Here is a 12,290-nt window from a genome sequence, read left to right on the forward strand (position 1 = left end):
CCTGAGAATCAAGTGAAGGAAGTGTGTGAACAGGCAGGATAAATCAACACTGTCAAGATACATAGATAGTCGAAATAAGCCGAGGAGTGAGAAATGACCGTTGGATCCAGGAAATCTTAGATAATTAATGTCTATGAGAAAGGAGGTTTTAATGGAGTGGTGGTAGTGCAAATCTAATTAGAGTGGGTTTAAGAAGGAACTTAAAGAGAGACATTAAAGGCAATGCATATAGCCGACTCTTGGAAGAGTTTTCTTTTAGGGACATAGAAATAGAGCAGTGGCTGTGGGATGAGTAAAGAGAAAGAATTTAAGGCTCTTGCTTTTTTGTTTGTTTAGTAAATGAGAATAATAGCAGGTTTTTATGTTGATAGAGTATTCCATGAAAGAGTTGTATAATAGTTAGTTGTTTCTCTATACTCTGTATTAGAATATTAGTTTGTTAGCATCAGGTGCCACATTTTATTTATCTGTTTAGTCCCTGTTCTAAGTATAATACCTAGAGTACTGAAAATACTCAATTGTTGTTACATTGACCTCAACACAGCAGAGCATGTATATGTAATATCTACAGAAGCAATAAACCAGAAAAGAGCATTTGAAGTTGATAGAGGGGAAATGGCAGGAAGAATTGATGAAGTGGCCACAGTCTGAAGTTGAAATGCAGAAAGATAGATTTTTCTCCTGTCTTTCTTTGGCTCTTTTATTTACTCCAACCTTCTTATTTTTGACTGGGGCTCTCACCAGTGTCCAAAAGAGGTCTAAATTCTGACCTACATGCCCCTGAAAGATGCTAGCAGACCTGAGTTCTTGTAAAGGAATAGGAGGGAGCAGAAGGGAAAACAATTGATTCTTTGGTAGCCAGAAAGTTGAAGAAGAAAACAAATTAAAATAAGACGTTAGAAAATAATATTCAAATCATTTATATTTGGTCCAGTACAGTATCAATATATTATCTGTATAAATGATGATTTGTACCTTAGACGAACAATATGTATAAATGTTAATATATACCTTGGATTAGAACCACTTAAATTTCTAAAATCTATATAGATTCTACTGACAAAATCAACTGGGTTACAGGATGGATTAGGAAGGCCAAAGATGAGCTGCGTTAGTCAGGGAAGACTAAACGTAAAGGTGAATAGTCTAAAGGAGGCTGTTGACAGGAAGGGCAGGGAGGCGTGGAATTGAAATGTTGACCTCTCAAAGCATTTATTGAGAGGGTTTTACTTTGGAGGTGAGTGAAGGGAGGGCAATAGTAATTTGAGGGTTGCCTTCTTGTTAGAACCTCTATAATTCAACTTTCTTTCCTGCCTTCCACACTTCACATCTAGGGACATGAATGGTGAGCAATGGACACAGGAAACTGGAGCCAGGTAACAGAATTCATCATCTTGGGCTTCCCCCATCTCCAGGGTGTCCAGATTTATCTCTTTCTCTTGTTGCTTCTCGTTTATCTCACAACCATGTTGGGAAACCTGCTGATATTCCTGGTGGTCTGCCAGGACTCCCGGCTTCACACACCCATGTACCACTTTGTCAGCATTCTCTCCTTCTCAGAGCTTGGCTATACAGCTGCCACCATTCCTAAGATGCTCGGAAACTTGCTCAGTGAGAAAAAGACCATTTCATTCTCTGGGTGTCTCCTGCAGATCTATTTCTTTCACTCCCTTGGAGCGACTGAGTGCTATCTCCTGACAGCTATGGCCTACGATAGGTATTTAGCCATCTGCCGGCCCCTCCACTACCCAACCCTGATGAGCCCAACACTCTGTGCAGAGATTGCCATTGGCTGTTGGTTGGGAGGCTTGGCTGGGCCAGTAGTTGAAATTTCCTTGATTTCACGCCTCCCGTTCTGTGGCCCCAATCGCATTCAGCACATCTTTTGTGATTTCCCTCCTCTGCTGAGTTTGGCTTGCACTGATACGTCTATAAATGTCCTAGTAGATTTTGTTATAAATTCATGCAAGATCCTAGCCACCTTCTTGCTGATCCTCTGCTCCTATGTGCGGATCATCTGCACAGTGCTCAGAGTTCCGTCAGCTGCTGGCAAGAGGAAGGCCTTCTCCACGTGTGCCTCCCACCTCACTGTGGTTCTCATCTTCTATGGGAGCATCCTCTTCATGTATGTGCGGCTGAGGAGGAGTTACTCACTGGACTATGACCGGGCCCTGGCAGTGGTCTACTCAGTGCTCACACCCTTCCTCAATCCCTTCATCTACAGCCTGCGCAACAAGGAGATCAAGGAGGCTATGAGGAGGCAGCTAAAGAGAATTGGGATATTGGCATGAGTTGGGGCTGGGAGTACACCAAGGCTGAGCCTGAGGATATGGTGACCCCAGGGATCAACAGTGGCCAGAGACAAGAAACCAAAAATTCAGTGCTTTTCTATGTGGGGTGGTGGAGCTGCAGCAAGTGCTGACTGACTTTCAGTGTTACAGCGACCTTCATACTGTCTACTGGAGCCACATTCGGTTTGAGACCAGAGAAGAGGGAAAGTACACATGCCTTCAACATGATGTGGTGCAGTGGTTTTCAAAACTCAGATGTTTATGGGTCATACTTAGGATTTTTAAAAATCTGTGGGGTTTTTTTAGATTTGTATAGTATACAAGTATGCTATACTTGAAAGGTATAGTTTGTCACAGTTCTGTTTGGACAAGTTTCATGTACCTGTCTTAGTGGTCCTAATATCTATGCCCAGTGTAATGTAAGAAAGTATGGTAGTCGAGTCAGTGGCAAGAAATAGGATTACTTTTACATCAGACCATTTTTTTATTTAAGAGATGGCTAATTATTTTTTAAATCTGTGTCTTACCTATTATATATATAGGGGTGTGTGTGTGTGTGTATATATATATAGGCATTTTTCAAATTTACTTGACTTAATATAAATATAGGCAGTCATGTCCTAAACAAAATGTGCTAAATAAAATTTAGAATATGAAATTCATGATGTTTTTTGTACCACTTGTAATCATTTCATGTGGAGAAGACTGGTACAGTAGAAAAAAAGCATGTTTTTTGAACTCACATATATCTGGATTTAAATCATATTTTGTTCAGTCACTTGCTACTTACTTAATCTTTAGAAAGTAACTTAGCATCTCTGAGTCTTAATTTCATTATTTGATAACGATATTTTCTTGAAGAGTCTTTTGAATATTAGTGTTAAGATTTGTAAACCACAGTGCACAGTGTCTGACATGTAGGTGATAGTAAATAAATAAGGACTTACTTTTATTTTATTCTGCAAGACCTCTCATCATTACTCTGAGTCTTAGAACAATATCTAGTAAAACATAAATAAACAAAAATACTTTCCAGGTGTTTTCCCCAAAGGAAAAGAGCAAACTAGCCAGAAGGAATACTTGTCTAGTATACAAGTATAGTATACTTGAAAAGTATAGTTTGTCATAGTTCTGTTTGGACAAGTTTCATGTACTTGTCTTAGTGGTCCTAATATCTATGCCCAGTGTAATGTAGGAAAGTATGGGAGTCGAGTCAGTGGCAAGAAATAGGATTACTTTTACATCAGACCATTTCTTTATTTAAGAGATGGCTAATTATTTCTTGAAACATGTGAAAAATAATTCTAAAGTGTAGCATATGAAAGATCTGGGGATTTAATTAATAGCTAATATTATGTATTCTTTATGTGTCCTTCCACGAATGGAGGATCAAATATTAGCTACAAGAAATCTTTGAATTCTATAGAACTTCCTAAGAAGATCACAAAGTATTTTTAACACCACACTTTTAAAGGTATTCATCCATACATACATTCAATTTAACACATGTTTATTTAGCTCTTACTATATACCAGACACAGTGTCAGCCCTACAAAAGCAATGAACAAAACATATATATGTTCAGGTCTTATCTTTAGGGTGTTTTAAAAGAGTTGAGAATATAACTATTAAAATTACAATTAATTTATAATTAGTTATAATTAATTATAATTGTGGGAAGTAGTATTAAGATAAACATGCATTCTTTCCTTGAGAAACTTGCATTTAAACTGAAAACTGAAGAATAAGTCAGTTAGCCATTTTTATAAAAGCATGCATAGCAACTATTATATCTATTCTGAAATATTAGAAATTCAGAACTTGGTAGATGAAACAACTTGCCAAAACTATTGAGTAAGTCAGAGTCAGGGACTCTGAATCAAGAAAAGTATTCATGCTTCCAGGCTAGGTTTCTCTAATCTTTAAAAGGACCAGGGAAAGAAAGCAAAAGGACTAAGATATAAAAGTAATAGTTTAAAACATAACAATCAGGTTATGGGTTTGGAAACAAAAATGCAGTGGCTGAGCGGCTGCCAGGGGTGCTTTGTTCCTTGGAACTTCACTCCCTGTTTAAAGAAAATGATTTAAACTGAGAGAATGATGTTCTTTGCCCCAGTTTTAGAGAAGCAGTGTTTAACCCCATATTCTGAGAATTTTTTACTCTTTCACTAAAGCATTCAATTACAAGACTGATAATTTTCCAAGTCCAAAATAAAAATAACTGTGTCTTATGAAAGTTAATAAATTTTTAACATGAAGGAACAATGCTGCATCATAAATGGGACTCTATTTCTTTCTTTCTTTCTTTCTTTCTTTTTTTTTTTTGGAGTTGGGGTCTTACTCTGTTGACCAGGTCGGAGTGTATTGATCACTGCAGCGTCAAACTCCTGGCCTCAAGCAATCCTCCCTCCTCAGCCTCCTAAATAATTGGTGTTACAGGCATAAGCCATAGCATTTTCTACCTGTGAAATGGTAAATTGCTGTTTTGTTTGTGTCAAAATATTATGTAACAGTTTCAGTTCTTGGCCCTGAGAAAGTTACTTTGTGAAATTTGGGGAACTCAGCTATTGCTACTAGGATTTCAGACAGCAGAAACGAAAGATTTAATAGCATCCTCTGGAGTTTTCCAACATGTTGGCCCTAAAGTAATTTTTGTCTCATAACAATAGTAAAAATAACTGCTAAACATTATAGGCAGTGTGCTCAGTATTTTTATATGTATATATGATTATATATAAAAAACATATATATGTAGTCTACAATCTATGAAACTCCCATATTATAGATAGAAATATTGAGACCCAGAACACCTGTGTCAGTTTTCAAGGTTGTAAAGCTGGTTAGTGGAAAAGCCATGATTCATGTTTAGACATTAGGATTTTGAAGTTCTCAGTCTTAATGAGACCTTAAGTCTACTCTAATAAAGAGAAGCTTTCTGGTTATAGGAACTAGTTAACAATGGGAAGGCGACCTTAGTTAAACGTTCAAGCAGAGGCTAAATTACCTTTTTTGTCATATGCTGATGAGGAGTTCTTATATTTAGATGTAGAAAAAAATAGATGTCTTTTTTTAACTTTTATTCTAAGTTCAGGGGTACGTGTTCAGGTTTGTAATATAGGTATACTTGTGTCATAGAGGTTTGTTGTACAGATTATTTCATGACCCAGGGATTAAGCCTAGTACCCATTAGTTATTTTTTTCTGCTCCTCTCCCTCCTCTCACTCTCCACTTTCTGGAAGTTTCCAATGTGTGTTGTTCCCCTCCATGCGTCCATGTGTTCTCATCATTTAGCTCCCACTTATAAGTGAGAACATGCAGTACTCGGTTTTCTGTTCCTGTGTTTGCTGAGGATAATGGCCTCCAACTCCATCAATGTCCCTGCAAAGAATATGGTCTCATTCCTTTTTATGGCTGCATAGTATTCTATGGTGTATATGTACCACATTTTCTTTACCCAGTCTATCATTGATGGGCGTTTGGGTTGATTCCATGCTTTTACTATTGTGAATAGTGGTTCAGTGAACATACACGTGCATGTGTCTTTATAAAAAAATGCTTTATATTCCTTTGGGTATATATGCATCTGACAAAGGTCTAATATCCAACATCTATAAGGAACTTAAACAAATTTACAACAGAAAACAAACAGCCCGATTAAGAAGTAGGCAAAGAACATGAACAGATACCATCTCACACCAGTCAGAATGGCTATTATTAAAATATCAAAAAATAACAGATGGTAGCGAGACTGTAGAGAAAAAGGAATGCTTATACACTGTAGATGGGAGTGTAAATTCGTTCAGCCATTGTGGAAGACAGTGTGGTGATTCTTCAAAGACCTAAAGACAGAACTAGATGTCTTCCAAGGTAACTTCAGGTTCAGAGCAAATGAGGACAAATGACTATTCTTTTACACAGATGACCTTAAGGAAAAGGTAAGAACGCCAAACTAATAGGAGAGAGCCCTATACTGAACTAGGGCTGGCACTAAGAAGAACTTAAGGGGGGTACCTAAAAATAAAGCCTGAAGGATCTGGATAGACTTATTATTTTAGCCTGTCTCCTTTGAGTTCTGTTTCCACTTGGGTGGCAAGTTTTCCATTCTTTACTCCTTCTCCTTCTGTTATCTTAGGCCGATATGTGCATTGCTTATCATTGACCTCAAAGGCTGACCCTTCTCACTCTATCTCATTTCTTCCCACAGGCCTTGATCCACCAATTCTCTCAGCCAGCCCAACCTGTCAGTCAGTTGGTGCACTAGCCAAGAACAAAGCTTGGATAGTTGACAGATAATCTGCAGAATTATATACTGTGTTCTGGCAATCAGAAGGATGAGAAAATGTTTCTGCTATAAGTGAACCCCTACTTAGTCTAATGAGAGATGTGGGACAAACAAAACTATATTAATAGCAAGAGAAACAAAAAGAAAAAAAACATATCAAAATAAGGGTCAATATTGGTCCTAAAATCAGTGCCAGAGATATTAGTGTGAGCAATCTTTCTTAAAGACTGCAGTAGTTTGGAACCAGGTTGAGAAGCTGGGGGCAACAGTATTAAAAAATAATTATTTCTGAGGTTCAGTCATAAAGGTTAAGGATATCTTTGTGAAAAGAATCAATGTGCAGGGTTGAGAGAGAGAAGAGAATTAAAAAGGGTACACATCTAAAGAGGTTTGAAGCACACACAAAAAAACTTCAGAAGGTTTAGAGGAAATAAAATGGCCTAGGGTTGGGAACAATGAGTCCATAGGGATTATCTCATCTCATGACAAGAAAAACATTAAATTTTATGGGTAATGACATTCTCATTAATAGCAGCAATGATGATTCATTAGACTCCAAGGCCTCCAAAGGCAAGACCACTCATATGATAGCCACTAAGTGAATCCTCTGCACCTAACAGTGTGTCATAGAATTTCTACTCAAACTTTTAAAAAATAAATAAATCTTGATGACTCGAGGAATAAACCCTTTCACCACTTAATGTATGATAATTTGTCATTACATTTACTTATTGAATACCATATTTCCTTTAGAACTTTTCTTAAGTTTACGGATTAGGATGAAAGTCTGTGAACTAGGTATGAGATCATGGTCAATAAAGACATGGCTCTGGGACCAGACATAATGAATTTCTGCCTTAGATTCAAAATAATTATCTCTGTGTACTTGGACTAGTTATTGCAACTCTGTGTATCATGTTTCTCATGTAAAAAGTTCATATTTATTAAATAGAATTGTTGATGATAAATGAGATAATACATGTTAGGAAATTGTTAAAAATGAGTATTAAATAGCCTCAGGACTAGAAATGATCTTAGTGATCATCCAGCACAGCTGTTCCTAAATCTTACCCATCATCTGAATTTTCTGGGAGATTTTTAGAAATGCAAAAGGCCAGGCTTCACTTTCAGATTTTCTGAACCACAAATGTTAATGATCAGTTTGAGCAATCACTGATCTAATCCAATCACATAATTATAGAGGAAGCTGAAGGCCAGCAAATTAAGTGGATCATCCAAAATGGCACAACTTAGTGTCAGAAAAAGGTATAAAATACGGTCCTTAAATCTCCTTGTCCCATAGTCTTTCCATGATGCCACAATCACATGAGGGCTGGGGAATTCATGGAGGAAAGAATCATTACCTCCTAGGACTCATTGAAAACTGGTAAGGTTTCATTAAACTTTGGGGAAAAGAAGTTTGCATAATTTAGCTTTTGAACATCAAGTAAATTACACAAAATTATATATTTATTGGGGACAGAGAATACAGTAGAGTACCTAAGGTTAAATCCCAACTCTGTCACTACGTGTATGAACATAGGCAAGTCATTATTCTGTGAGCTTTAGTTTCAAGATTTAAATAATAGTGATCCCCGACCCATTTACTTCAGAGTATTTTAGATTTCAAGAGGATTTATACCTGTGAAAATACTTTAAATAGTAATGTGCTCAAGACATGTAGTAGACTGTTATTGTTATTAATTTTTGTGGAACCCCTTGGGGTCTAAAATTCTGTAACACATCATGTACATAATCAGTTCATGTTTGCTGAAATGAGTTTGGGAATTAAATGAGCTAAAAGTGGAGAAGACCTCTCTCTAGTATCAGGAAACGATTTATTTATATGGAATGCCAAATGACAGGGGATGCATTTCCAGAAAGGGTATTGGGGAAGTTAGCAGTAGCAATTCTCAGAACTTTCTTGTCTGTCATGCCTCTTCTGTTCTGCTTCCAGGCTCCACTAGCATGTCAGATCACTGAAGAGACTAGCAGGAGCCTCGCTGCTAGAGTGCAAGGAGGAAGCCAACCTATGTTAAAAGCAAGAGAGTCCATCTATACTATTTCAGCTATCACAAGCATGGTATGGGCATTGACGTAAATGGGCCATCCACTTACCATCCACAGCCTGTATACAGCAGTTTGTTGCAGGAAGTCAGGGACCCCAAACGGAGGGACCGACTGAAGCTGTGGCAGAAGAACATAAATTGTGATGATTTCATGGACATTTATTAGTTCCTCAAATTAATACTTTTATAATTTCTTACACCTGTTTTTACTGCAATCTCTGAACATAAATTGTGAAGATTTCATGGACACTTATCACTTCCCTTGTGATTTCCTATGCCTGTCTTTAATCTCTTAATCCCATCATCTTCGTAAGCTGAAGAGGACCAATGTCTCCTCAGGACCCTGTGTTGATTGCGTTAACTGCACAAATTGTTTGTAGAGTATATGTGTTTGAACAATATGAAATCTGGGCATCTTGATGAAAGAACAGGATAACAACAATGTTCAGGGAACAAGAGAGGGAAGACTTCTGACTGCCAGGGAGCCAGACGGAACAGAGCCATATTTCTCTTCTTTCAAAGGCAAATAGGAGAAATATCTCTGAATTCATTTTCTCAGTAAGGAACATCCCTGAGAAAGAGAATGCAACCTGAGGGTAGGTCTATAGACAGCCCCCTTAAGGTGGCTGCCTTTTATGGTTAAAGCTGAAAGGATGAAATAAGCCCCAGTCTCTTGTAGCGCTCCCAGGCTTATTAGGACGAGGAAATTCCTGCCTAATAAATTTTGGTCAGATTATCTGCTCTCAAACCCTGTTTCCTGATAAGATGTTATCAATGACAATGCGTGCCCGAAACTTCATTAGCGATTTTAATTTCGCCCCATCCAGTGATCCTGTGATCTCGCCCTGCCTCCATTTGCTTTGTGATATTTTATGACCTTGTGAAGTATGTGATCTCTGTGACGCACACCCTATTCATGCACTCCCTCCCCTTTTGAAAATCGCTAATAAAAACTTGCTGGTTTTACAGTTTAGGGAGCATCACGGAACCTGCCGACGTGTGATGTCTCCCCCGGACACCCGCTTTAAAATTTCTCTCTCTTGCACTCTTTCCCTTTGTTTCTCAAACCAGCCGAGATGCTTAGGGAAATAGAAAAGAACCCATGATAAATATTGGGGATGGGGTTTTCCCCCGACAGCAGTTTATCATTCTTTTAAAAAATAATAGAACAAGTAGCTGCAGCAATAGGAAAAGAGGGTCGACGTGGAAAAGATAAGTAAACAGTGAAATTTTGCTCTTCCAAGAGGCTTTTTAGAGTCTCCAGGATCTGTATCTATTTCCTAGCCCAACTAGCCCTCTTCTGATAGTGGAAAAGCCTTCCAATAGCCTCTTTCATGTCCTTGTTTCTCAGGCTATAGATGATGGGGTTGAAAAAGGGAGCAAGGATAACAAAGGTGACAGCAATTGCTGTGTCCCAAAACACTGAGTAGGTGGCTGAGAATCTCAAATACATGACAGCCACACTGCCAAAAAATAGCAAGAACACAGTAAGGTGAGCAGCACAGGTGGAAAAGGCCTTGTGACGACCTTCAGTTGAGTGCATTCCCAGAATCACCAAAATAATCCGGATGTAGGATAGAGCAATGACCAGGAAGGAGGCTACAATTTCCACTGCATGGATGGCATCCACAATGACCACTAGGGATGTATCTGTGCAGGCCAAGCTCAGCACAGGTGTGAAATCACAGAATATCTGGTGGATCTGGTTGGAGCCACAGAAAGGCAAGGTGGCAATCCATGCAATCTCAGGAAGCACAAGGAGGAAGCCACAGAAGCAGGATCCAACTGTCAGCTGGATACAAAGTTTGGGAGTCATGATGGTTGGGTAACGGAGAGGATTGCATATAGCTATGTACCTGTCAATGGCCATTGCTGTCAGGACACAGCCTTCTGTGATACCAAGTGAGTGGAAAAAGTACATCTGCAGGAGGCAGCCAGCCACAGAGATGCTCTTCTGCTCACTGATTAGGCAGGACAGCATCTTGGGGATGGTGGTTGTGGTATAGCAGATCTCCAGGAAGGAGAGGACACTGATAAAGAAATACATAGGGGTGTGCAGGGCCATGTCCAACTGGATGACAATGAACATTATTAGATTTCCAGTTAGGATGAATCCATAGATGAGAAGCAAGGGAATAAAGAATGAGAGTCCACCTCTTTGAGGATGCAGGAACATAGAGAAGAGAAACTCAGTCACCATTGTCTGATTTCCACTGGCCACCAACTGTGTCATCTGTGAAGACAGAAGAGGAAACAAGAGACTCCTAGAATTGGAATGTTGATTCCCCACTGAATATTGCTTCATTCCTTTCTGTAATGAGTTACTCAAGCTGATTCTGGAATCCTGAAGGGACCAGTTAGAAATGTCTCTTAAGCTTTACCTCCATGCCAAAATTATCTGAAATATTTGCTGTTGGACCCCTAAATACCTTTTTGTTTTCTGGTAAACATCTTCAACTGATGTGCAAAAAGCAAAGCAACACACAAATTTCATTATCTGGAAATATTTTCTGTAGGTTTGGTCATTTTTAAATTTCTGCTTCTGTCCCTCTGTTTTTAGCCTTAAAATTTGTACCTTCATTTAAAACTATTTTTTTTACTCTTGTTCTTCAGAAAAGTTATTAATTTAAACATACATTATTGGAGCTCTTTTTCCAGCAATTTTTTATGTTGCTTCCCCATCTTCCCCAGCACTGATATCCAGCCTGAGCCTATCTAAATAATTCATCTTTGTAGCCTTGTCTTTTTTTCTGTTGGTTTCATAGTAGCATGTCTGTTCCTCATCCAATGGTAAGCACTCAGAAGTCAGAAAATACTCCTTTTTACATCTTCTGCTTTCTCTGTAACTCCCCCCTCTTTCTGCCATATCAGTTGTTGATATTGATAGCTGCTCCAACTAAAAGTCTTTCCAGAATTGCCTTGCGGCTGATTAATGGCCATTGATTTCTGGTCAAGCAAATAATTCCATCTCCACAGACATCATCCCTCCTATGAAGGCCATATCTAAGAGCCAGAGTAAGAAAATCGTTCTGAAATTTTAAAAATTAGTTTTATTGTAACTATGGCTGCCTTGGGAAAGAAGTATCACAGAAATCAGCTGCAATGGGAATCAAACCAACATCTGTTTGTGGGGATTAAAAGGCAACTAAACTTTTTGCAAGGCTAACTAAATGTAGTGATAGCAATTGACATTATCTCTCATGTTGACTATGTTATCATCTTTTTCAATGATCTTCTTTACCTCTAATGAGTCATTCTACAGATGAGTATTCCCAGCATCATTTTTTACTGCCCCTCTTTTATTTTCTTCAAAAATATTCAGGGATAAAGCTCCAAAGTATTAGCCTCTGATAACCATTGCCTTCTCTAATCAGGTTCCCATCAAATTTTGGAGCCAAGTATCCTACAATTTCAGTAGCTCAACCATATAAGACTAATATCCTGCATTTCTGTTTTTGCTTATGCCATTCCTTCCTTCCATTTTCTTGGTATCCTCCTATTGGAATCCTAGGTGTCAATATCTACTAAATGTCCCCATTGTTGTGGAAGTGTCATTGATCCTTCATGCCAAAAATAACCACTCTTTCATCTGACTCTTAAGAGGAGTACTATTTTTTCCCTTTCATGACATCTAATACATCTGTCCTT

At 38.4% G+C, this 12,290-nt stretch overlaps 2 protein-coding genes across 2 annotated transcripts; one reads left to right on the forward strand and one right to left on the reverse strand.

Annotated features, from left to right (window-relative positions):
- The first annotated feature begins 1,175 nt into the window (after positions 1 to 1,175).
- LOC103223773 (olfactory receptor 6N1) lies at positions 1,176 to 2,708 on the forward strand. The gene has a single exon (XM_007976601.3). It carries the CDS (start codon positions 1,353 to 1,355, stop codon positions 2,289 to 2,291), a length of 939 nt encoding a protein of 312 aa, XP_007974792.3. The 5' UTR covers positions 1,176 to 1,352; the 3' UTR covers positions 2,292 to 2,708.
- Positions 2,709 to 9,871: 7,163 nt separating this feature from the next.
- Positions 9,872 to 11,043, reverse strand: OR6K6 (olfactory receptor family 6 subfamily K member 6). Its single transcript, XM_007976603.3, has one exon. It carries the CDS (start codon positions 10,945 to 10,947, stop codon positions 9,916 to 9,918), a length of 1,032 nt encoding a protein of 343 aa, XP_007974794.2. The 5' UTR covers positions 10,948 to 11,043; the 3' UTR covers positions 9,872 to 9,915.
- Between the last annotated feature and the right edge of the window lie 1,247 nt (positions 11,044 to 12,290).

Source organism: Chlorocebus sabaeus, chromosome 20 (genome assembly GCF_047675955.1).
Source record: "Chlorocebus sabaeus isolate Y175 chromosome 20, mChlSab1.0.hap1, whole genome shotgun sequence".
Taxonomy (NCBI): domain Eukaryota; kingdom Metazoa; phylum Chordata; class Mammalia; order Primates; family Cercopithecidae; genus Chlorocebus; species Chlorocebus sabaeus.